Here is a 26,610-nt window from a genome sequence, read left to right on the forward strand (position 1 = left end):
GCTCCCGGTCAAAGGACTGCGTTTCGGTCGCCCAGGACAAGCCGTCCAGGTCCCTTCCTGAGTGCGCCGGAGGAAGAACCAACCCACCCTCAAGCCCGTCCGTGGAAAAGGGCGAAAACCAAAGACTTAGGACTTGAGGGCAGGTGGTCCTTTTAAAGGTGGAGGGAAGTGGCCGTTAAATGGCCAGTGTCTTGTAAAGATAAGGGGGAGGATGTGTAAGACAGCACGGAGAGGGGCAGATTCTTCCCTGCTAAAAACGCGTGCAAATGCACAGCTGTTGAACTTAATTGTGGAATTATCACCCGCACCTGGGCATGATTGTAAGTTAGAGCCAGGTACAGGGTTTAAAAAGAAAGCAGTCAGTCTGCTCAAGCCTGCTGCAGTGTGAAGAGCCCAGTTGTGAGTGTGTGCAACTGTAAAAAGATATTGTGTAAAACCGTCTGTTGTGGTTTTTGGACCGGGAAACAGCTTAGCTGTCCCTTGTTAGTCAGGGAAGATCCTGTGTTTAGGTAGTGTTCCAAATGGGAGCTAGGTGTTTGTTTTGTTCTGTGTAAATTTTAAATATGGTGTGTCAGAAATTCAATTTCTGTGTACTGGGTCTTGCATATTGAGGGTAAACGAACGTGAGGGATGGTCCATTTACATATTATATATATATATATATGTATATATATTATATATTATATATATTTATATATATATATATATAATATATATATATATATATAATTGATTTAATTAATAAAAAATAGTAAATAGTACTTACCATGAATGGTAATATATAGACATTCGATCAGACAACTGAGTCTTTCCCAAGAAAACATGCCACAGAAAAGACCACACAAGCCTTAAAAGGTTTCTGTCACCTTCATCTTCTTCCTCATCAGAAGATTTGAATCAGCCACTGGTAATCTCCTTCCTTACAGGTTTATATAAAATTATTTCATAGGGTTATTCACAAAACAAGGTGATGGCTAGATGTACAAGGGTTTACGGTGAGGTGTCTATACCAGTAAGTAAAATTGCCTTGGCGACACCCTGGTAGGTGTATGCCTCATCCAACACCACGACCAATCACCAGCAGTTCCTGCAGTCCATGCCCGTCGCCAATACGCTGCTGGACCGATGCGAAACAGAGCGCCTCCTACCCCAAGTGCTACCGAACTTCACAGACCCCACATACGTCACTACCCCACATAGTTTCTTTAACCTACTTTCAAATTAACACATAACATTTAACTGTACTAACTCATGGTGTCCTGTTAACGTACATTTGTGTACCTATATTAATATAGGCCTATTTAATTTGTGTATTTTTATATTTTTTAAATCGTAGTACTTACCGGTCTTTCGAGCAAGTAAAACTGTACTCTTAAATTTCTGTCCAATTATTCCAGTATAACTATAAAAAAGGTAGGGGATAGTATGGCTTGAAGCGGTCTGACGATTGAGTCGAGGAGGGGTGAGGATTGAGTCGAGGAGGGGTGAGGATTGACTTAAGGAGGGGTGAGGAATGAGGCTGATGCACTCCTTATGGGCTACCCGATGAGCAAGATGGGCCGAATGGCCTCCTCTCGTTTGTAAACTTTCTTATGTTCTTATGTTCTTAAGCAAGCATCCACGTTGTCTTCATGTTCTGTGACTGTAACCATAAAGCCAGCCACACTTGAAGATAAGGTAATTAAAACCTTTTCTACAAGGTTAGTGGTAGAAACAGTATTTCTAACATATTGTAAGTTGGTCATAGAAAGACATTAGGTTATTACCATAACCCTGGTTCCCTGAAAAGAATGACAACCATTACAAAATGGGAAGAGCCTCTCTGACCATCAATCACTGAGCAGCTATGAAAAAGCTTCCCTATCAGGGCCCTGCTGTGCAGTGGAAGTCCCTCCCACCTCCTGCTGAAGAGGGACGTCCTCACAGTAACATACTGCTGTTTTCTTCGAAATCAGAGGTCAGCTGGGGACACGACCTCGAAGGGTAATGGTTGTCATTCTTTCAGGGAACCATGGTTATGGTAATAACATAATGTTCCCTTTCAATGGAATGACAACCATTGCCGAATGGGAAGCCGTACCAAAGCTGTCGTGGCTCCAGATTACCGACAGTACAGCCTCAAGGCGATAGCCTTAGAGCCCACATGACGCCTAAGGGCATGCCGCCTGCAACACCCTAGAGCCCAGAAAGGGTCTTGCTCGGTTTGCCATATCAAGGCGGTAGAAACACACAAATGTCTGACTACCTGTCCATGTAGCAGCATTGCATAGTTCAGGAGGTGCCATGAAGGAGAGCCCACGAAGTTGCCTGGCCCATGATAGAATGGGCCGTAATGTGGGCTCAAATGGGGGACCCACAGTACCAGTTCTAGATCCCACTTGCAGTCCATACTTTTCATGGGAGGACGAAGCCTCCAGCCCCTTTAAGAAATTGCTCTGCCAGGAAATGTGCCCCAGGGGACACAGAGTCAGTTTTGTTGTGGCACACTGATATTGCTGCCAGGTATACCTTCAAAGTGGACACCGATATTCCTGCGTCAAACAGGTGTTGTAAGAAGGTTAATATTGTCTCAATAGGGCAGGTCACAGGATCGTGACCTTCAGCAAGGCACCAGTCTTGGAAAACTTTCCATTTGTATGAGTTCTGGGCTCTAGTGCTCGGCGCCCTTGCAGACTGTAGTGTTTCTACCACTGCATCTGGCAAACCACATCTGAATAGACGGCTCTGTTCAACGGCCAGACCCAGAGTTGGAGCTGGGCTGGGTTCGGGTGGCATAGTAGCCCCTCCACTTGGCTCAGGAGGTCCTTGCACAGTGGGAGCTGCCATGGTTGACCCGACAACATGTCGGAGAGGAGAGCAAACCAGGGGCCATCTGGGTGCAACCAGCAGAATCTGTGCTCTCGCCACCCTGATCCTCTCTAGTGTCAGGGGTATTAATGATATCGGAGGAAACGCATACAAAAGCCCCTGTGGCCAGGGGTGAGCTAGTGCGTCTACTCCCAGGGGGCCCCTGTCTCTCAGGGGGCAATGAGTGGACTTGGCTGTGGTGAAGAGGTCAACCTGTGCAGTACGGAACCTCTCCCAAATCTATTGCACCACCTGGGGATAGTCTCTATTCCGAGCTGTCTAGAGCTCTTCTGGACAGGAGGTCTGGTGCCTTGTTGTCCACACCGTGGAGGTGAACCACCCTGATGGAAGACAAGTTTCTGTTCATCCAGGACAGGAGTCTGTGCGCTGCCTGGTGAAGGCCCAGCGAGCGCAGGCAGCCTTGGTGGTTTATGTAGGTTACCACTGTGGTATTGTCCGTCCAGACCAGAACATGTTTGTGCACTAATTGCTGGCGAAAATTAGATCACGCCAGGTTCACTGCTTGCAGCTCTTGGGCATTTATGTGCTCTTGCTGCCAATGTCCGTTCCACTGACCTCTTATTCCTCTCCCATTCCAGACTGCTCCCCAACCCAGGCTGGAGGCATCTGTAGTAACCACTTCCCTTCTGTGAGGGGAGATCCGAGGCGCAGATTCCCAGAATGGAGCTACCACTGCAGTGTCTTCCACTCTCAGACTGGGTGTGCCTTGAGTGTATTTACCCAGGCTTGAAGCAGGCGCGTTCTCAGCAGCCCTAGTGGAAGGATTCTTCCATCAGCCCCAACAACCTTTGATATATTTTGACCTGTAGGAGAGCATCCTCTCTGAATAGGGAGAGTGTGGCCTCCAATGACCAAATCCTGACTTGCGACAGTGAGGCAAGCATACTCACAGAGTTCAGGTTGATCCCCAGGAACACTGTGGACTGAGACAGTACAAAGTTGTTCTTCTGTTGATGTTATGAAAGCCCTAAGTTCATCACATGATCTATGACCGGTTTTGTGTGCGCCTCTGCGCATGCCTTGGAATGTGCACAAACTAGCCAATCGTACAGATAGTTCAGGATCCGAATACCCCGCAGCCTAAGTGGAGCCAGTGCTGCATCCATGCACTTTGAAAATGTGCAGGGTGCCAGCGAGAGGCCAAACGGCAGAATTTTTACGCATTGCCTTGAAAGGCGAAGTGCAGATATTTTCTGCGTGCGGGACGGATCGGGACATGGAAGTAGGCGCCTTGCAGGTCGATCAATGTGAACCAGTCACCCAGTTGGACGGACTGGAGGATACTCTGTGCTGTCAATATATTGAACTTCCTCTGTTTGAGGAACAAGTTGAGGACCCTGAGGTCCAGAATTGATCTGAAACTGCCATCCCTCTTGGGCACCAGGATGTACCTGGAGTAAAAGCCGCTGAGGGCATCTCTTGGACTCACCAAGCGCACAGCTTTCTTCTGTTGAAGAGTGGCGATCTCCTGTTGAAGGAGTATCGTGCTTGCTGGTTCGATGGTGGTGAGGAGCACACCCTTGAAGGGTGGCAGACCTAAGCAGAATTTTAGAGCGTATCCGTGCCTCATTGTCGATAACACCCAGGAGTCCTGGGTGCAGCCTTGTCATGGGTCGTTGCCACTGGTCAGTCTGGTTGTGAGGGGGGTTGGTGGCAGCTGGGGCCCCTCAGGGGCAGTCTCCCTTTGGCTTGCGAGGGGTCGGGTCTTTCTTAGGCCCCAGCCTTGGTCTCCAGCCCCGGAGAAGTGGTTACCCCTGACCGGCGGTGGTCCCTTGCAGCTGGCTCTTCCTCTGCCTGCTTGTCTGTTCCGGGGTGGGGAGCGGTGTTCAGGCCCTTTTGCCCCAGCAAGCTGTTAGTGCCACCTTAGGTGCTGGCGGTAAGCCGGAAGGCGCGAGAATTTGGAGGCAACCTTCGTGGCCTTGTGGGAACTTTCAAGGCTTACATCTATGGTTGCCCCAAATGTCTGCCCTGGTGTAATGGGGGCATCTAGTAACACCACCCTCTCGGTCTCCACGACCTTGGCTTGCATCAACAACAAATGCCGGCGAGCTGCCGTCAGTGACCTCCTTGATGCCTGACCTAACTCCCCCATTAGGTCAGTCAAAGCCCTTGCTACCGCCTGGAGCTCCTCTATGTCTGCCTCCGTGGATCTTTCCTGCAGCCTCTCTGCTAACTGGGTTTGATAGAGCACCAGTATAGCCATGGTGTTTGCTGCTCTGACTGACAGTGCTGCTGATGCATACGTCTTTTTAAGCATTGTATCTGTTGTTCTGCAAGGTTTGGACGGGCAGGTTGTGTCCTTATCCCCCTTGGTGAAGGTGGAACCTTGCACCAATACCGTGACCGTGTTCCCGATAGTGGGGAATGTGGCGAGGCCCGTTTCTTGGGCTCCTGCAGTGTGCAGTAGAGACTCTGCTGTAGTGGAGGCTGAGGGTGCAGACGCTGAGTTGCTCCAGGAGGAGTGCACCAATTCCAGGAAGTCCAAAAGGGAGGGCTTGCTGTGGCTGCCCTTTTTATTGGAGGAAGCGCTTCCCCTTTCTCTCCTGTTCTGCCGGCCAGGGAACGTCCGTGGCCGCAGCTGCACACTACTTAGTGCCCGGAACTCTTCCCTCTGCGGCCTATGCGGCAGGGGCAGTAAGGAGCCCCCCACTGTGGCTGGGTCCGAGATGTCTGACCTTGACGCTGTGAAGGACAGCTCGTCTGGGATAGGAGGTCTAGGTACTGGGTATGGGGAACGAGATTGTGGAAGTTGGGGCTGCCCGGTGGTAGGGGGCAGTCTGCCCTGCGACTTCAGGTGCGCGGGATAGCTCTCTGGGCACTGTAATGGGGGGAGGGGGTCCTAGAGGACCTCTGCGGAGGACCTTGGACCAATGATCTCATTCTCCCATGGCTCGGGGAGAGAGATTATGCTGGGGATAGGGCTGCTCTGTTTTGCTTAGTTTTTTCAAGAACTTCATGCACGGAGAGCAGTCCAACTCATCCGCCAGTGCTTTGGCCACATGGTCTGGCCCCGAGCATCTGGCGCAAGACAGGTGCTCATCCTTTCTGGGCAGCCGATGGGTAGCGCGGTCGGTGCCGGGCTGTAGACGGCTCCGAAGCTGTTCACCAGTGCAGGGATCGGTGCCGAGGTTGGTGCAGATGGTAGGCACAATCGGCGCCGGGCTGTAGGTGGCGCCGAAGATGTTTACACCAGTGCCGAGTCAATCAGGGCCGGGTAGGCTCTGTTCCAAGCCTGAGGTCGGCGGGAGAACCGCGGTCGATGCCGGGCTATGCAGCCGAGTCAGTCAACATGGTCATCGAGGGCAAGCGCAGCTGCACTAGAAGAGCCCGAGGCTTGAGAGGGGTGCTAGGCCCGAGCTGTGGCCAATTTAAATCGGCGTAGAGGACGACACCGCGAGCCCGCGGGGTCTCCTTACAGCACCGGAACAGCTCCTAAAATGGTATCTGAAAACTACAAAAGGCCTTGTGTAGTGGAAAAGAGTAATGGCCACTCGCCAATCTCACAAGAGGTCGAAACCAGTTCTAGTCAGTAAATTGATGGGAGAATCAGGCAAGAGCACTCTTAATAATGCTCGAAAACGTGATTTTACCGTGGATGTAAAGAAATTTGAAGGTATAAACCGACAAACAGCCAAATTCGGACAAGAAAGCACAAAGCAATCTGTGACCTGTCTCAGTGAAGTGAGAGAGAAAATGGTGATATGTTACTGTGAGGATGTCCCTCTTCAGTAGGAGGTGGGAGGGACTTCGCCCTCACAGCAGGGCCCTGATAGGTCAGATCAGTGATTGACGGTCAGAGAGGGCTCTTTCCCATTCGGTAATGGTTGTCATTCCATTGAAAGGGAACTAAAGACCACATTCAGAACGTAGTAATAATATACACTGTGTTTTATTTTATTTCCTAACAAAGCAAAATAGTAATACTTCTTTGAGACACAATGGAGTTTGTTGATAATATTTGTGGCAACAGTTTTAGTTTTTTTTTCCTTTAGACTTGTATTTTGTAATACAAATTGGTGAGTAATACCTCCAGGAAAAAATACATCTTTATAATAGTGTGTTGTATGTTCTAGCTATGTACAGTGTACCTTTTTTCATTTTTAGTGGTGTGTTAATGCATTTAAACAGGAGAGGGTTCAATTCTGGCTTTGTTAATTTTAAATCCTATAAAATGGAACTCAACAATTCTAAAATGAACAAATATACTACATTTTATTTTATGCAATCCACAGATTGAAATCCATCCTACATCGGGAGTTTTTGTTGCCAAGCTTGCTTGGGCATCTTCATGTAGTGCCAATACAGTTTCAGGTTTTTTGTGCGCACGCTACTAGTTAACCTTTTTCCTCTGGAAGTGCTTCCGGTCAGTAATTTGCGAGGGGGGAAAAAAGCACCAGACACACAAGTGAAAGAAAAGATAAACTGGATGAAACAAAAGTTAAAGCTATTTACAGTAAGTTATTAATGTAAGACTTAGGGTAAAATATAACATTTTAAATAGACCCCCTCCCTCTTCCAAAAAAGAGGGGTTTTAATAGGTCAAGCTGATAATGTAGTGTGTGACATTGTTACTTTACTTGCATTTCCAAAGAAGCATGTTTCAGTTGGACCAAACAAGCATAACAATATTGACATGTAATACTAATACAGTAATACTGACATTCTTGTTGTTATCATTATTTATTTATTTATTATAAATGGGAAATAATGAAATACTACAAGAAAAAATACTTAAAGAAAAATCCTGCAGAGCTCGCATGATTTTCATTTGTTTTAGATTTTTGTTTTCCTGTTGCCATTGTCTTTGTTAAGATTCCTGATTTTTTTTTTATATGAAATCTTACTTTTTGTGGTTTTTAATTTTATTTATTTATTTATTTTTTTTTTTAAGGTCACTATTTATTATATTGAAATTGTTCTTATTCAATCTTTTTTTTTTTTTTATTTAACATTTAAGTTAACATTAACAATATTTATATCATGAAATGACAATGGCAATGTTATATAAAAATAATTTAAAGATATGTTGGGGTTTTTTTGGTTTATAATAGTATTACAATTATTAAAGATGAATATAAACATGCAATATGTATAGAACACTAACAAATCCTGTTATCCTGATAGGTAGGTCCAGTATTGTGATAAAGTAAACTCATCAATGGAATCTAACAGCTATTTTATTTCAACTTAACTTTAAAATTCATGGTTTGTGGAACACTGCTAATACATTTCTAACATACTAAACTTATTGTGACTTGCTTAATCATAGACTATAAATGTATGTATCACAGTTTGATCAATGATTAATATAATTTAGGAGTTAAATATTTAATATATGAAGAATATATGTTCTATGTGAGGTGATATAGGGAACATATATGGCTGTTACATGAATTAACATGTGTCACATACAGTTTGATATGAGTTACATATATATATAACAGTTACAGTATATGTTAAATATTTAATATAAGAAGAATATATGTTCTATATGCAAGGTGACATATTAATCATATATGGAACATATAAGGTCTATATGCGAGGTGATATATTAATTATATCTGGAACATATAAGTGGACTTACAAGAAAGTGGCCATAATTGATATAAAATTAATATACAGTGTGTTCAATATATGAGTAATATATGTTTCATATAATTTTAAATATATGAATCATATTAAGGATATAGCATGACTTGTAAGTCCAAAAAATAAAGCGTTACAGTAATCTAACCTAGAAAAAATAAAAGCATGTACTAATTTCTTTGCATCATCCAAGGACAAGAATGATCTAACTTTTGCAATGTTTCTTAAATGATAGAAGGACACTCTAGTAATGTATTTTATATGTGGGTCAAAGGAAAGTACAGAATCAAAAATAACCCCCAGGTTTCTCACTTCAGATTTTACATTTGATTTTAGCATACCTAGATCAATATTTGTTGAGTCCATCTGTTGATTAGAGCCAAAAGTAAGACTTCTGTCTCATCGGAATTTAACTGTAAAACTGTAACATCCAGCTTCTAATATCGGCTAGGCATTTGAAAAGGGTATTGTAGCTGTTGTGTCATCTGGTTTAACAGATATATAAATCTGTCTGTCATCTGCATAGCTGTGGAAATTCACCCCATGTTTACAAATAACCTCCCAGAGTGGCAGCATGTATAAAGAAAATAACATGGGACCAAGAATAGAGCCCTGCGGAACACCACATGTAATATTAGCTAGTCCAGACGTAGATTCTGCTAAGGCAACAAAATACTGTCTGTTCATTAAATAGGATATGAACCAATTTAGGACACTACCAGAAAGGCCCACCCATTCTCTAAGACGATTTATTTAAAATCTTGTGATCCACAGAATCAAAAGCAGCACTCAGATCTAAAAGGATCAGTACAGATAAACGTTTAGAATCTGTACTTATACGTAGATCATTTACCACTTTGACAAGTGCAGTCTCAGTGCTATGGTTAGTGCGAAATCCTGATTGAAACTTCTCGAAGATGTTATTTCCAAGGAAACTATTTTTTTTTTTTTTTAATGACTTTTTCAAGTACCTTTGCTAAAAAAGGAAGGTTTGAAATAGGTCTAAAATGATTTAGAACTGAACTATCCAGATTCAATTTCTTAAGTAAAGGTTTCACAAGGTGGTTTTTAAAGAAGGAAACCTTCCTGATGACAAAGAGCAATTAACTGTATCAAGGACATCATTGGATTATGCACAGAAGCCAACCACTTCCCTTACAAACATTTACTGTGGTATACTGTTCTACAGCAACAGAATAGCAAAGTGTAGTGAAGCATAGTGAAAACATGGTATAGCCTAAGTGTGGTGAAGAACATACAGTGGCTCTCAATAGTATTCTCCCCCCTTGGACTTTTCCACATTTTATTGTGTTACAACATGGAATCAAAATGGATTTAATTAGTGGTTATTGCCACTGATCAACACAAAAAAGTCCAAAATGTCAAAGTGAAAAATAAAATCTACAAATTGTTTTAAATTAATTACGAATATAAAACAGAAAATAATTGATTGCATAAGTATTCACCCCCTTTGCTATGACACACCTAAATAAGCTCTGGTGCAACCAATTGTCTTTATGGATGGAGTCCACCTGTGTGCAATTAAGGTGTTTCACATGATTTCAGGTTAAATACACCTGAGAGGTCTCACAGTTGGTTAGTACATTTTCTAACAAAAAGTACATCATGATGACAAAGGAACATTCAAAGCAAATCTGGAATAAGGTTCTTCAAAAGCACCAATCAGGGGTAGGATATAAGAACATTTCCAAGGCATTGAATATCCCCCCCCCGGAGCACAGTAAAGTTCATTATTAAGAAATTGAGAGAATATGGCACAACTGTGAATCTGTCTAGAACAGGCCATCCTCAAAAACTGAGTATCCTGGCGAGAACGACACTAGTCAGGGAGGCCACCAAGAGGCCCATGGCAACTCTAAAGGAGTTACAGTCTTCCACGGCTGAGCTGGGAGACACTGTGCATACGGCAACAATAGCCCAGGTGCTTCACAAAACTGGCCTTTATGGGAAAGTGGCAAAAAGAAAGCCATTGTTGAAAAAAACTTGCATCAAATCTCGGCTAGAGTTTGCTAGAAGGCATGTCGGAGACTTTGAGACCAAGTGGAAGAAGATTTTATGGTCTGATGAGACCAAAATAGAGCTTTTTGGCCTCAACGCTAAGCACTATGTTTGGCACAAGCCTAACATTGCACATCATCTTGAGAACACCATCCCTAATTTGAAGCATGGTGGTGGCAGGATCATGCTGTGGGGATGCTTCTCTGCGTCACAAAAGCTTGTGAAGATAGCGGACAAAATGGATGCAGCAAAGTACAGAGAAATACTGGAGGAAAACCTGCTGAAGTCTGCAAGAGACCTGGGACTTGGGAGAAGATTTATCTTCTGGCAGGACAATGACCAAACATACAGCCAAAGCCACATTGGAGTGGCTTAAAAACAAAAAGGTCAATGTCCTGGAGTGGTCCATTCAAAGCCCGGACCTCAATCCAATTGAGAATATGCGGAAAGAGTTGAAAATTACTGTTCATTAAGGTCCCCTTGAGCAATTTTGCAAAGAAGAATGGGCAAAAATTGCAGTGTCCAGATGTGTAAAGCTGGTTGAGACTTATCCAAATAGACTCGCGGCTGTAATTGCTGCCAAAGGTGCCTCTACCAAATATTGGCTTACACCAATAGTGGTGTATACTTATGCAATCAATTATTTTCTGTTTTGTATTTGTAATTAATTTAGAACAATTTTTGTAGATTTTATTTTTCACTTTGACATTATGGACTTTTTTTGTATTGACCAGTGACCAAGTCCAGGGGGAGTGGTGATACTTATGAGAGCCACTGTACAAGCACTGTACAGTAAAACAGTGCGTTAGTGTTGTAAGCACAGCAGAATCACAGGAAAAGCCTAGAAAGACTGCAAAATCAGCATGCAAATTTACCAAGTAACATTTATATACACTTGTCATGCAAGTTCCTCCTACCGTAGACAATGACTGTGGCTGTGGTGCTCCTCCTCTTTGCAACAATGTTCTTGGCTATGCAGGTATAATTGGCAGTATCAGACAGACGGGCCTGCTTAATAATGAGGTTATGGTCTACGGTGATGTAGAAATTCAGATCCTCAGCAGGGTCAATTATTTCCTGGTTTTTCAACCACTCAACCTATACAACAAATATAAAAAATACTTATAGTACACTTACATTGAAAAATACATAGAATTTAGTTTATTTTAGTATTTCTTTATCCATCACTATTGAGTGTTTAATAGTTAAGGATGAAGTGAATTAGTGAAGGAAGCTATTATGTATGCTTAAAGAATTATACTGGACATGTGTTTGTGGCTGCAACAGTTCCTGATACTTTCATAAATGTACAACAGGAAAGATTAAGGAATTATTTTGTTAGCTGGAAATTGTAAATTAAATACGGTAGCCCATGAGAACACTGCAAAAAGACCTTAAACTGAGAGCTTTAGTTTATCCTTGGCACCTCCTAAAGTGGTCCTCATTTCAGTAAACCAGTGACTGCATTTGAACAGCAGATACAGCTGAAGGTGATAAATTAAATGCAAAAGTGATGGCTTTATAATTTAACATTCTATATAATTAACAACTTTATTTAGAGATATCTGTAATTAATTTTAAGATATCTCAAAATAACTTCTTGTCCTTTGTAAAATATAATTAATTTTAAGATATCGCGAAATGACTTCCTGTTTATTTAGAGGTAACTAATTTCAGATATCTCAGAATAAATGTTATTTGTCTTTTCAAGATCTCTCAGAAGGAATTAGATATATCTTTAATTGAACATCACATTACTTTGAGATATCTTAAAATAAATTAGAAATATTTCTAAATGAAGAGGACATAATTTTTAGAAATCGCTAAATGAACAGGATGTTTTTGTAAGATATCGTAACATACAGTTATTCAGGAACAGCAAAGAACTGTAAAATGATCAGAGAGGAGACAGTCCACGATAGCAATTGTTTTATTCAGGGTTACAGCTCACAATAACACAGCAAGCTTTTCCATATTCTGCCCTGAGGAGCTAGCAGGCTCCCCTTAAAGCCCACCAACATTAAAACAATATAACATGTTCCGCCTTCCCTTGGCCCTGCGTCTCCTTTTAGTCCTGGTGCATCCCTTGAATCCCCTGAATCCTCTCAATCCCTTGAATCCCCTGCCAAGGGGTCACAGCTGGTACAAGGCTGAACCAACGTTAGCCTATGAGACTTTTTCGCGGTACTTTTTAGTGAGCCTGTTGGTGGCAGCAGCCAGTTCACACAAGGTTTCATCTGGTTTCCTGGTCCTGGTACAGAGCTTGTTCTACAGCAGCCCAGGTTGTTGACTGCTGCCGCAATGGCTCTGCAGTGCCCTGGTAAGGGAGGTGTTGTCCAGCCTCTGTTCAGGGGAAAGTGTCAGTTGGCAGGGAAGCACCTCTTCAGTGCGAACAGCTGAGGAAAACAGCTGTTTCCTCTGGCCACAAGAATTAGTTTAGAATAAAAAAAAAAAAAACATTCCATTTCATTTTTTTTAATATTTCAAGCTCTATCGCTAATCTCTAATTATTTGAAGATATCCTGAAGAAAATGTTGGACAATGATTAATCTGACCTAAATTATTAATTACATTTCAAATAAAAAAAAAAAAAAAAAAAAAAAAAAAAAAAAAACATTAGTTAATTTAAAATGATATAATGTATATCTTGAATTAAGAACCCATCAATGAATGGAGTGTACATACAATCGTATGTTGATAATGACAAAACAGTTTTTTTACATCATCCAAAGTGATCTTACATACAAGTTTCATTTTGTGGGCTGTACAATGACTGTCACAAGTTTTAATGTAAATTTGCAGGTCTGACCTGTAAAATGCATGTCACTTGGGTGGTCTGTGGCTTATACAATAAATAATCTTCTTAAAAATGAAATCATCAAGTACATCTTTGAAGAACAGCTGTTTGGTGTCTATCAGCATCTGTTTTTATTTCTTGCTGTGTTGAGATGAAGAAAATAGAACCCCTCTTTGTGGGCTGATGTAAGCCTCTGAAATAACATGGCTAAGTTAAGTTAACATATTAAACATAACCCTCGGTAGCATCAAGTCAAAGAAGGCCTTAGTTGTTTAGTATACAAGAGGCTAACATAACAGCAGCCTCATCTACCAATAGTTGCTTGAGAGTCTAACTACTGAATAGGGTTGTAGTCAATGTGTTATTAACTGCTGGTAGACAGGTAAGCTGCCAGAAGTTAAGGTGAAGCTTTTAGCTGTCTGCGCCTGATGTATCACACTCATCTGCAACAGAAGTACTGTATGAACCAGGCTTTAATAGACTTTTCCATGATTCTAAAACAAAGAGCATATTGTAAAGAAAGCCGCTGTCTTTCCAGAAAAAGGTCACTGACAATTTGTTTTTGCATTTTAGCTGTCCCCGATTTACATTCTCATTTGCTCACCTACATACATAGCTACATATAAATGCTGGTGTACACAAACAAATCATTTACAGATACTCACAGATTTCTATTTGCAATGCATGATATACTGCATTTCTAAAGGAAATAAAGGAAGTGCCTATCCAAAAATGTTTTTACATCCATTTTCAAGATTTCACTGACTTTTTTTCAAATTCACGATTTTTGTGACCTTGTGTACTACATACTTGTGTATGTTAACTGTACTCTATACATTATTAAATGTACAGTGATTGTTATTAATACATGTCCAATTATCCATACAAATCGATTCTGCAAACTAGTATCTGTCCCAATTAGTTTGTATAATTGACTCTACTGTACAATAGTACCTTTATAGTAGCCATTATTGTTAGACTACAGTAGTTAAAGTAGATTGTTAGTCTTCAGGCAGTGAGAGTGATGATTCAGATGAGAATAACCATCTCAAGATAAGTGCTGGGGACACTGGGATCAATGTTTCAAAAGTGGGACTGTCCCGTCCAAAACGGGATGTCTGGTCACCTTACTAAAAGTCAGCATTTTGGATTTCTACCAGTCAGAATCTGACATCATTAACTCTTTGTGGTCCTGTGTCGGACCAGGTCTGACATTGTAAAATTCCCTTTCCAGTCCAATCTCGGACCCTGTCTGACATCATCAAAAAGGCAATATTCACAGGTCCCTAGTTGGTTTTTCTCAGAAGAATGCAGAGAAAAGCTTTCAATGGTTGAGAGAAGACGGAAAAAAAACTGGAGGCAGATCTGAGCAATATGCATAGTACCTTCACCATGGACATAAACAATCAAGAAGGTTGTTACCGCATTCAGTACTCAAAGAAAATCGTGAACATTTGCGAAGCTTTTTTGCGATGTTATGCTTGGATAGCATTATTTAGGAGTTTGGTGAATAATTTAGTGATCAGGAGAGGTATGTGATAAATACAGTGAACAAGGGGTGAGGCAAGGCTGGTGATGATTGACATGCAGTGCCTTTTAAACCAGTTTTACTGTGAATAAAATGTCTTTATTCAATTTAAACAGCACTTGTTGTGTAATGTTATTTTTTTATACAAAATAAATCGGTCCTGACGAGTCTGACGTGCAGAATAAATGGACCGCAAAGAGTTAAGACCAACAAAGAGATTCACCTGCCTAATAGGTTACCATGCAACACTAAACTAAAGCAGGTTTGCTTCAAGTGCTTCCCTGGTGAAAGAGAAATACATTTTACAAAGAAATGGGAAAATTATATGTTGTACATTAAGTACTAAAAAGTGAATGTCAGTAACATACATATCACACACTATGATGCAAATACACATTTTTAGCTATTGTACACACCCAAAGTATATACACAAAAACATACAAGTGGCATAGATATTTAGGTACAGACAGACCTAGACTGGTGACTCTATGTTGAGTAACCCCATATTCTGACACTCCCACAAACTTTATAATGTTAGGGTAAGCATAAGCACACGTGAAATACATACAGAAGTATTATGCCCACAGCATTCACAGAGGATAATATACTGTATGGATTGCAAAAATATGTATTGAGTATATGTTTCTAACGTATATATTTTATAATGCTTGTTTATTATAAGATGGCCTACCTTTTTTAGTGGAGTTATCTTTCCTAGTCCTGATATATGTCTACAGTGCTAGAAGAGGATAACATTTTATAATATGTAATGCACTCTTTAAAAGTACTCCAAGCTGGAACTTTCGATAATATTAATAATAATATAGAAATAATATTTGTGTGGCGTAGGATAATAATACAACACACTCATTACCCAGATTAATAATTCTGAAATTAAACAGACAGGAATCTTTGTGCTGGTGAATTTAAATTGTCCAAGACTTCATTTATTTTCTATGAGGCCTAAAGACCCAACCAGAGGCAAAATTTTTACAGATTATACAGGATTAGAAACAGGAGAAGACAAAATAACATCAAAGAAAAGCATTGTGTGGCCCATCATGCAGCTCAAGGGAATCCTAGGATTAACTGAATACTAACCCTCCACACTATCTGCTGCTCAGTAAAGAAAAGGTCTCTTGGCTGTCACAAAGTAGACTCAAAGAACTTGCTTGTAGGATAAGCAGGTGTGGAAAAGACAAGAAAATGGCAGAAAGCAAGTCCTCAACCAAAGTGTGTGTGTGTGTGTGTGTGTGTATATATATATATTATATATATATATTAATATATATCAGCGTTGCGTTAAATTTATTTAGAAATCATAAGAGATTTTGTTCTGTCAGGAATGAACATTCACAGTGGAACTATTTACAAAAACATTTTTTAAAAAGATGAAAAATGCCTTAAAGAAATTACTAGTGTCAATAAACACTCAACAGCAATTTCCCACCAATAGCCATATACAGTCCAAGCGCTAACTGTAAGGCTCACTGACTCCCTCTCTCCCTCCCTCTCTCTGAATTCCCCAGTCCTTTACCCCTCCTTTGCTGTGGCCACACACCCTGGCTACACTATTTATTCAGGTATACTTAAAAAGAATAATAGACAGATATAACAATATAACACAATGTATATTTCACAATACTTATATATGTATTACATAAGGGATTGTAAAAATAAGCACACAAAGGTGAATGTTAATCATATATAAAAACACCTGAAACCTTCCACCTATACTAGTATGGTGCACACACCCGCTGATCTTAAAAGCGGAAGCATTTAAACTAGAAAGGAAGGGGGGAGAAATGAACAAAAAAACAGAAGGGAGACCGCATCAAAACAAGAACAACAACTCAGGTAAGACAACCATTAAATGTATTTATCTAAATGCTAGAAGTATCAGAAACAAAATTCTAGAACTTGAAGCTACTGCACTAACAGGTAACTATGATGTGATAGGTGTTACAGAAACGTGGTTATCTGAGAGTGATGGGGACGAATGTAATATTTTTGGGTATACACTCTATAGGAAAGACAGGCAGGACAGAAGAGGAGGAGGGGTAGCGCTATACATAAGAAACAGTCTTGAAGCCCAGGTGTTAAACCTGGACAAAGAAAATAAAACCGAATCAATATGGGTCAGAATAACAGAAAAAAATTCAAAAGGCATAATAATAGGAGCATGCTATAGACCGCCAGATTCAGACGGTGAGCACAATAATCTGTTATACAATGACATTAGAAATGTGTGTAGCAAAGGAGAAGCCATACTAATGGGGGATTTCAACTTCCCCCAAATAAAATGGGAAAACCCGGTGGGTAGCGCGAAGGATGAAATAGAAATGGTGGAAATGACAAATGACTGCTTCCTAACACAATTTGTGAAGGCACCCACTAGAGGGGAGGCATACCTTGATTTAGTCTTTTCAAATAACGAAGATAGAATAACTAAAACAGAGGTCAGAGAACCACTGGCAAACTCAGACCACAACATGGTCTCATTTGAAGTGTTTTTTAAATCCCCAAAAGTAAAGACTAAAGCTAAGGTTTACAATTTTAGAAAAGCAAACTATGAAGGTATGAAACAGAGACTAACAGAAGTAGATTGGAGTAAAATAGAGAAAACACCCACAGAAGAAGGATGGTTGTTCTTCAAAAATGTAGTACTAGAGGCGCAAAACAATTACATCCCTAAAGTAGACAAATCTAAATGTAAAACTAAATTGCCAAAATGGTTTAATAGATCAATTAAAAAAAATATTCAGCGAAAAAAGGCACTTTACAGAGCATTAAAAAAGGACCAAAAAGAAAGTACGCAGAAAGAGTACACAGAACTGCAAACGCAAGTCAAAAAGGAAGTTAGAAAGGCCAAGAGAGAAATAGAAATGAACATTGCTAAGGGAGCTAAAACCAATTCCAAAATGTTTTTCCAATATTACAACAGCAAGAGAACATTCAAAGAGGAGATTAAATGTTTAAGAGATACAAATGGCAAAATCGTAGAGGAAGAAAAAAAAAATAGCAAATATGTTAAATGATTACTTTTCACAAGTTTTTACAAAGGAAGATACTGACAACATGCCCCACATGTCATCCAGTTCCTATCCAGTTTTAAATAACTTTAGCATAACTGAGGCAGAAGTGTTAAAGGGACTAGGAGCTCTTAAAATAAACAAATCCCCTGGGCCGGATGAGATCCTCCCAGTAGTACTCAAAGAAATGAAAGAAGTAATTTACAAACCGCTAACCAAGATCATGCAGCAGTCTCTTGACACAGGGGTGGTACCGACAGACTGGAAAACTGCAAACGTAATACCGATCCACAAAAAGGGAAACAAAACTGAACCAGGTAACTACAGACCAGTAAGCCTGACTTCTATTATATGCAAACTTATGGAAACTATAATAAGATCCAAAATGGAAAATTACCTATATGGTAACAGGGTACTGGGAGACAGTCAACATGGTTTTAGGAAAGGGAGATCGTGTTTAACTAACTTGCTTGATTTTTTTGAGGATGCAACATCGATAATGGATAATTGCAAAGCATATGACATGGTTTATTTAGATTTCCAGAAAGCTTTTGACAAAGTCCCGCACAAAAGATTAATTCTCAAACTGAACGCAGTTGGGATTCAAGGAAACACATGTACATGGATTAGGGAGTGGTTAACATGTAGAAAACAGAAAGTACTGATTAGAGGAAAAACCTCAGAATGGAGTGTGGTAACCAGCGGTGTACCACAGGGATCAGTATTAGGTCCTCTGCTATTCCTAATCTACATTAATGATTTAGATTCTGGTATAGTAAGCAAACTTGTTAAATTTGCAGACGACACAAAAGTAGGAGGAGTGGCAAACACTGTTGCAGCAGCAAAGGTCATTCAAAATGATCTAGACAAGATTCAGAACTGGGCAGACACATGGCAAATGACATTTAATAGAGAAAAGTGTAAGGTACTGCACGCAGGAAATAAAAATGTACATTATAAATATCATATGGGAGATATTGAAATTGGAGAAGGAATCTATGAAAAAGACCTAGGAGTTTTTGTTGACTCAGAAATGTCTTCATCTAGGCAATGTGGGGAAGCTATAAAAAAGGCTAACAAGATACTCGGATACATTGTGAAAAGTGTTGAATTTAAATCAAGGGAAGTAATGTTAAAACTGTACAATGCACTTGTAAGACCTCATCTTGAATATTGTGTGCAGTTCTGGTCACCTCGCTATAAAAAAGATATTGCTGCTCTAGAAAGAGTGCAAAGAAGAGCGACCAGAATTATTCCGGGCTTAAAAGGCATGTCATATGCAGACAGGCTAAAAGAATTGAATCTGTTCAGTCTTGAACAAAGAAGACTACGTGGCGACCTAATTCAAGCATTCAAAATTCTAAAAGGTATTGACAGTGTCGACGCAAGGGACTTTTTCAGCCTGAAAAAAGAAACAAGGACCAGGGGTCACAAATGGAGTTTAGAAAAAGGGGCATTCAGAACAGAAAATAGGAGACACTTTTTTACACAGAGAATTGTGAGGGTCTGGAATCAACTCCCCAGTAATGTTGTTGAAGCTGACACCCTGGGATCCTTCAAGAAGCTGCTTGATGAGATTTTGGGATCAATAAGCTACTAACAACCAAACGAGCAAGATGGGCCGAATGGCCTCCTCTCGTTTGTAAACTTTCTTATGTTCTTATGTTCTTAATTAAGCCAAGCTAGTATCAATTTAAATTCCAACTCCCACAGTGGTGCAAGGTTTTTTGGAGAAATACCAACGGCTCCATTGAAAATATATTTATTTCCATTATTTTTTTTAAAGATACATGCTTGTTAAAATGTGTCAGTCCTACAGTATATCTGTATCCCAAAACATACTAGAGCATGTCATCATGTTATCAACTGGTCATTGAAAAAAAAACAGAAATCCTTTATCAGACTACCCAGTATTCTCGATCTCAATAACATTTTCTTTTGTACTTCTGCCAATGTTTATATGAAATGCTTAAGGAATGCCAGAGTTCTTCTTCTGTGTAAATTTAGTTCAATGGAATCAAATTGGCCCCCTATTGCTTTGAAAAAAATCATGAAAGAGGGTGGCCGTCCAAGTGAGAGTACCTTCTATTGTTACTCCTGGCCTTTAAGTTCCACTTTCGGTGTGTTGACAACCTAAAATCTAAATGTGGAAGTCTAGAATATTTAGGTACTTCTTCGAACTAGTGTAGTTATCAATATCTACAGTGTACTTGTAAACGTTATCTTGTTGATGGTATTAGAGTTCCTACCTTAAATACTTTCTTGAGGAATCTGAATTATGAACACAACAGATGGAATGACATCGATGACGGAGTGTTCGTCTACCTTACTGTAGCTACTACGAATCACTCTTAAGCAGGAAGAATCTAGATAACCAAAGTGAGTCTAGACTTCTCCGTGGCTCAGATCTGAAGTGCAGGTTCCTCTGCTCCTCCTGCCATGCATTTTTACATCTTCAACTAGCGCTGGCCTTCTTTGCTCAATTACAGCTGCTTTGAGTAGCTAGACAGACATAAGAACATAAGAAAGTTTACAAACAAGAGGAGGCCATTAAGCCCATCTTGCTCATTTGGTTGTTAGTAGCTTATTGACCCCAGAATCTCATTAAGCAGCTTCTTGATGGATCCCAGGGTGTCAGCTTCAACAACATTCCTGGGGAGTTGGTTCCAGACCCTCACAATTCTCTGTATTAACAAGTGCCTCCTGTTTTCCATTCTGAATTCCCCTCTGTCTAATCTCCATTTGTGACCCATTGTTTCTTTTTTCAGGTCAAAAAAGTCCCTTCGGTCGACATTGTAAATACCATTTAGAATTTTGAATGCTTGAATCAGACCGCCTTATAGTCTTCTTTGTTCAAGACTCAATAAATTACATTTTTGTAGCCTGTCTGCATATGGCATACCTTTTAAACCTGGGATAATTCTGGTTGCTCTTCTTTGCACTCTTTCTAGAGCATCAATATCTTTTTTGTAGCGAGGTGACCACAACTGGATACAATATTCTAGATGAGGTTTTACTAATGCATTGTATAGTTTTAACATTACTTCCCTTGATTTAAATTCAACAGTTTTCACTATATACAGTGGTTTGCAGAAGTATTCACCCCCTACTAATAATGTCACATTTTGTTGAATTGCAAATATGCTCAGTTTTTCAAACTTTTCTTTTTCTTTTTTTTTTTTTTTTTTTTTTTAATTCGAAGCTGTAGTGGTTAAACTGAACACTATATATGAGGAGGAGGTTAAATGTCAGCAAAACTTGCAAAGAAAATGTACAAAATGAAATTTACTGGTTGCATAAGTATTCAGCTCTAAGTCAGTACTTGGTAGAAGCACCTTTTGCAGTAATTACTGCTATGAGTGTTTTTGGATAGGTCTCTACTAGCTTTGCACTGTAGGATGGTGACGTTTTTGCCCATTCTTCACAGGAAAATTGCTCCAGTTCTGATAAGTTTGTTTGGGATCACTGATGGACTGCAATCTTCAAGTCTCGCCATAAATTTTAGATTGGATTCAAGTCAGGACTTTGACTGCGCCACTCAAGAACATTAATTCTCTTCTTGTTTAACCACTCCACTCCTACTCGGGTCATTGTCCTGCTGAAATGTGAATTTCCTCTTATTTAGTCTTGGCTAACTCAAGGATTCGTCTGTACTTTGCACCATCCATTCTCCCTTCTATCCTGACAAGCTTCCCAGTCCCTGCTGAAGAGAAGCATCCCCATAACATGATGTTGCCACCACCATGTTTGACAGTTGGGATGGTGTGGCTGGGTGATGTGCAGTGATGGGCTTGCGCCAGACATAACACTTGGAATTTAGACTGAAATATATTTTTCCACATGTCTGCAGTATCATCTACATGCTTTTTCGTAAATTCCATATGTGCTTTAAGATGAGGCTTTTTGAGTAATGGTTTCTTTCTTGTCACCCGTCTATACAGGTCAGCTTTGTGTAGGGATCATGTGGCAGAGAATGTCACTAGGCCTTTGCTTAGGCCTGGTTTTTATTGGTCATTACTCACTGACTGTTTTAAACATGGACTGTGACCATGGACTGAGTAAAAACTAAACTTACCTGGCCAGGTTGAAGATCAATGATAGATCCAAAGTGTCTGTGCCATCCTTGACAGAAACACCTGAGAAACTTTGGTTTTGCTGACCAGGAGAGAGAGCTCTGGTGACAGACCGCTTTATTGTTGATGTATGAACAGTGACTCCCATCTCAGACCCAGAACTTTGCAGATCTCTCAAGGTCATTGTTGAACTTCAGAGTGACATCCCAAACCAATTTCCTGCTTGCCTGGCTTCTCAGTTTCAGAGGGCGACCTGATCTGGCTAGTGTTTGGGTGGTATGATGCATTTTCTATTTCTTAATGATGGACTTCACTGTGCTGAGAGGGATAATCAGCTCCTTTGAAATTTTCTTGTACCCCTCTTCTCCTGCTCTGTGCCTCTCTACCTCTTTATCCTTGACTTGTTTCGAAAGCGCCTTGATTTTCATGGTTGCTTTGTTGGATCACTGTGTGAGGTGCAGCTTGAAAGTATGTATATACCTGTGAGAAATAATCTACAAATTAAACCATTTTGAGTAAACACAGGCTGAAACTATATTTCACTAATTTTGTGACCTTTCAAACAAATCATTTGCGCCTGAGCCAATTTAGGGCTGCAATAGCAAAGGAGTTTATACTTATGCAACTGAGATTAATCTGTTTTTCTCTGTAAATATTACTGTGATGAGTCAAAGGGGTTTCGGTCTGCAATTCAGCCTCCCAACAGTAGAAGGCATCAAACCAACTCGGGACTTCCCTTACCAAGGTCTTGTGACCATGACAAAAGTCATCTTGAGGGGCGGCACCTTGGTGAGGGGCGGAAGTACGAGTATGTAAATTCCAGCCACTGGAGTCAAGTGAAGTTAAGGATACCTGTCAGTCTGGGATTGGTGATCCACTGACTACCGGGGCGGGGTTTGCATACTAAAGGAAACGTGCTACTGTGTTCGGGGTTGGTCCTGAGGAATAGAGGCGGGGAAAAAAAGGCTGGAGGGAAGTACGTGGGGGGTGGACTGTGTTATTTACTTTTAATTACGGACGGAGGCCTTACTAACTTTGCTCATTTCTATTTTTATTCCTTTTTGTTTCATTTTTGGATTGAGCAGATCACGAAGAGGATTAAAAGGCTTCCGTTCCTTTATTTTTGATTACTCCAGCACTCCCTCCCTCACATCCTTCTTTATTGTTTTTTTTTCTTTTCCGTGTAATATTAAATAAAATTTTTATTTATTTTACACGTAAATTGCTGTCTGGAAAATCCATTTTTACATACTCAAATCTCGACACCAGCAGCGGAAGCAGCGGTTGCCCGGATGTTTTCTTCACAACCAAAGTTACAGAAGATGACTCCGGAAGATGATCCTGAGGCGTTCTTGGTCACCTTTGAGAGAGTGGCAGAAGCAGCAGGGTGGCCCAAGGAACACTGGGCCATGAAATTGGCACCCTGTTTGACAGGAGAAGCGCAAGCAGCGTACAGAGCATTAATGGCCTCGGAGGCTGCTGATTATACAAAAGTAAAAGAAGCCATTCTCTCACGCCTCGGGATCACGGAAGAAACATACCGGCGCCGTTTCCGGGAATACCAGCTGTCCAAGGGGGTGCGGCCCTGGGTTGCGGGACAGTATCTCCTGGATCAGTGCACCCGGTGGCTGCAGCTGGAAGAACACACACCCCAAGAACTGGTGCAGAAGATCGCCATAGAGCAGTTCACATCCATACTACCGCCAGGAAATCGGGAGTGGGTTAAAAGGAATCAACCTACCACTTTCAAGAAGGTCATCATCCTGGCGGAGGCATATGAGGATGCGAATGAAGGCGTCGCCTCTGACTCCACTCCTGCGCCTAAACTAACCAGGACCCACCCATCAGTGAAGCCCAGAGGAGGTAACCAGACCTTCAGACCATGGAGGTTGAGGTTAGCCCCATCTTGGGCGAGAGAAAAAACCCCTAACCTGTTGATCACTGACTCACAGGACAAGCAAACTCCGTTGGTGCCTTCTACCCCAGTTTGTTACCAATGCAATGAGCCCGGACATATAGCCAGGGACTGTCCGATGATGGAGGTAGACCTGGCAAGAAGATCCTGGTCAGCAGTAACAGGTAAGAACACTGGGGAATGTCGGGAGGGCCCTTATCAATTAAGAGTACAGGTCGGGGATAAGAGTACTAATGCATTTGCGGACTCTGGGTGTGCACAAACATTGATTCGACAAGCTCTTTTAGAGGGGGTAACCTGGGAGCCACAGGGTAAAGTGGCTATCTCATGTATCCATGGAAAAACTCTGGTTTATCCCACCACTAAAGTTAGACTTACTGTTGAACGCTAGGATTACGCGGTGGTAATCTTTTTTAGGGGCGGCACCTTGGTGAGGGGTGGAAGTACGAGTATGTAAATTCCAGCCACAGAAGTCAAGTGAAGTTAAGGATACCTGTCAGTGTGGGATTGGTGATCCACTGACTACCGGGGCGGGGTTTGCATACTAAAGGGAATGTGCTGCTGTGTTCGGGGTTGGTCCTGAGGAATAGAGGCGTGTAATATTAAATAAAATTTTTATTTATTTTACACGTAAATTGCTGTCTGGAAAATCCATTTTTACTCACACACCTCACAATTACTTATTTATATTCTAAACGCATTTTTTAACTTTATCAATGTAGAGTAGTTTGTGTAGATTCTACATATAAAGTCTAATTTGAAAGTGTCGTGGAGTACGCTCAGATGCCAACAAAATGTGAAAACTTTTCAGGGGGGTGAACACTTTTGTAAACCACTTTATCTGAGCATTTTGTTGGCCTTTTTTATAGGTTCCCCACATTGTCTAGATGAAGACATTTCTAAGTCAACATTGTTCCTTTTCAATTCGAAGATGGCCACCAAACATCATTATGGGATACACTCCTGCCTATTGGTAGGTGTCACCGAGCTCTTTCTATCAAAGCTGCCAATAGGCCCCCTCCCCTCAGTGACCCCCTCAGTGTCGCCTCCCAAGGGTACTTAACTGTCACACAGGGGAGGAACATTCTCTTTTGCTTCTCACAGTTGGTACGGTAAGAGCTCTGTGTTGCATTGAGCCCTCTTTTCTTCTAAAAAGCGCTGCATGAGCTACTACTAGTCCCCCTGCACTTTGTGCTGAAAGCTGGCCATTGTCGCTTTTCCTGGAATTGGTAGTTTAAAAATTTGTAGCCTTTTTATTCTATTTCTGACTAACAGCACCTGCTCGCGCCGTGTGTCAGGATGCTTCTTTCTGTCTGTCCGTCTTAGTACGGTAAGTATTATTGAGTATTAAGTATTAAGAATTGTGTGTTTTCCACCCTTGCTTTGGAGAGCACTATTAGTCCACAGGACCGGGCTTGCCTTGTCTCCGTTGTCAAGTTAGCCCACAAGCCATCTGCGGGCCACGGTTGGGCCTTGTTTTCATTGTATCTACCCGTCACCGTGTTCGCGCAGAGCACTAGCCGCTCTGCGGCTGCTTCAGCCTGGCCAACCATATACTCCTCACCAAGGCTTCCCTCGTTGTTGGGTTGAGACGTAAGCGGGCTGCGTGGGCCTTCACCTCTGGTGTAGGTCACTCAATCTACAGACAGTGTGCTCTCCCCCATCTGTCCTGTAATATTTAACTGTTTTTTGTATTTATAAATTGTTTTTATTACTGTGTGTGTAAGTCCATCGCTCACCGCAGCTTCAGCCCTGTCCTGCTGTTATATGCTACAAGCTGTTCAGGCGTGTGACCACGAGGTCAGGGTAGGCACCGTGCCTAGCTGCCCCGGTGTTTTTTAATACCGCGGTGCGTAAGACTCTGCCCGTGCTACTTCGGTACCACAGCGCGCACGGTGCCCATTGTCACTGTACCGATATAGGCTGGCACGCTGATGTGGCACGGTACTCAGTGCGCACGGTGCCTGGCGCTGTACGATACTTGGTGCATGTAGTGCCCGGTGCATGCGATGTTTGTAGCACGGTTCTCTGTGCTCTTAAGCTTTGTGCCACACAACTCTTGGTGCCCACGGTGCTCGGCGCACGCGGCGCATACAGTGTTTAGAGCGCAAGTAGTTTTCAACCCAGTGCTATGACGGGCAGGGCTGGCTTTTTGTTTTTGGTTTTTATTACTGTGTGTGTAAGTCAATCGCCCGATGCGGCTTCGGCCATCCCGCTGTTGTATGTTACGCGCTGTTCAGGCTTGTGACCACGCGGTCAGGGTAGGCACCGTGCACAGCTGCCCCGGTGTTTTTTAATATCGCTGTGCGTAAGACTCTGCCCATGCTACTTCGTTTCCACGGTGCGAACGGTGCCTATCGACTATAACCTGACGCCGTCACAGAGCCCCTCTGGGGAGATCTCCTGTGTTCACGCATCCATTTCGACCCGCAGCCGCTCCCCGTCATCTCCGGTTAGACGGGTGAAAAATTCTCGGCAGGCGTAGGCTATCGTGGACGTGAAGGTCCAGATCAGTCAGATTATGGAGCTTTTGGAGAGGCAGGCCCCACCGGCTTCGGCCGTGGACCCCTGTGTGGCTTCCCCCCCCACTCCTCGAGCCTGTTGCAGTCTCTGTGCTGCCCAATGACCCCTCCGGGGAGTGCAGGGCGAACGGATTGACCGGGCTCTCAGCTCGGACGAGGATGCGCTTTCTATCGCCGCCTCGTGGGGGGAGTCCACTTTCCCTCCGGATATGGAGGTTGAGGCGGAGCACTTATTCCAGGCTGATATGGCCCCTAGTTCCGAGGCTGCCT

At 41.9% G+C, this 26,610-nt stretch overlaps 1 protein-coding gene across 1 annotated transcript in view; it reads right to left on the reverse strand.

Moving 5' to 3' along the window:
* Positions 1-26,610, reverse strand: part of LOC121298867 (netrin receptor UNC5C-like) — a 419,182-nt gene that overhangs the window by 101,709 nt on the left and 290,863 nt on the right. Inside the window, exon 5 of the mRNA XM_041226130.1 lies at positions 11,391-11,571. Within this exon, the coding sequence (XP_041082064.1) occupies positions 11,391-11,571 (181 nt within the window). The remainder of the gene's footprint in view (positions 1-11,390; positions 11,572-26,610) is intronic.

Source organism: Polyodon spathula, chromosome 2 (assembly GCF_017654505.1).
Source record: "Polyodon spathula isolate WHYD16114869_AA chromosome 2, ASM1765450v1, whole genome shotgun sequence".
Lineage (NCBI taxonomy): Eukaryota > Metazoa > Chordata > Actinopteri > Acipenseriformes > Polyodontidae > Polyodon > Polyodon spathula.